The sequence below is a fragment of the Trypanosoma theileri genome (assembly GCF_002087225.1).
Source record: "Trypanosoma theileri isolate Edinburgh chromosome Unknown TM35_Tth_5_V1, whole genome shotgun sequence".
NCBI classification, from domain to species: domain Eukaryota; phylum Euglenozoa; class Kinetoplastea; order Trypanosomatida; family Trypanosomatidae; genus Trypanosoma; species Trypanosoma theileri.
Window position 1 is genome coordinate 981,329 of NW_021639847.1, and position 380 is coordinate 981,708.

The 380-nt window shown below is 46.6% G+C and overlaps 1 protein-coding gene across 1 annotated transcript; it reads right to left on the minus strand.

Moving 5' to 3' along the window:
• Positions 1–36: 36 nt before the first annotated feature.
• On the minus strand, positions 37–360 carry TM35_000054710 (uncharacterized protein; the record flags this gene model as incomplete). Its single annotated transcript, XM_029023126.1, has 1 exon — positions 37–360. The coding sequence occupies one exon, from the start codon at positions 358–360 to the stop codon at positions 37–39; it is 324 nt and encodes a 107-aa protein (XP_028885941.1).
• Positions 361–380: the final 20 nt, after the last annotated feature.

The following is a 380-nucleotide window of genomic DNA, read 5'->3' on the forward strand; positions in this document are numbered from 1 at the left end:
GGGGTTGGGAATAGTGGAATACCTTTCAAACCCATCTTACTCCGCGCTGAAGTAGGGAAAGAAAGAGTTTTCTACTAAGATGACCCTTCCCCGTTCCCCTCGTGACATGGCGGCCATCAAACCGCACCTTTTACTCGGTGGCACGCGGCGCCGTGAACAAAGAACATGAGGGTGAGCCCTTCCTTCACTGTGATAAAGGCAAATTCTGCTATGGTGATGATAAGGCGTTCCGCTACTGCCATGTGTGGTGTGAAAAGGAAATCCATGGGAAATGCAGAAAAGGAAAAATAAGCACAATAAGAACACTTTCCCCCATAAGAACATTTTGTCCCATAAGAACACTTTCCCCCATAAGAACATTTTCCCCCATAAGAACACTT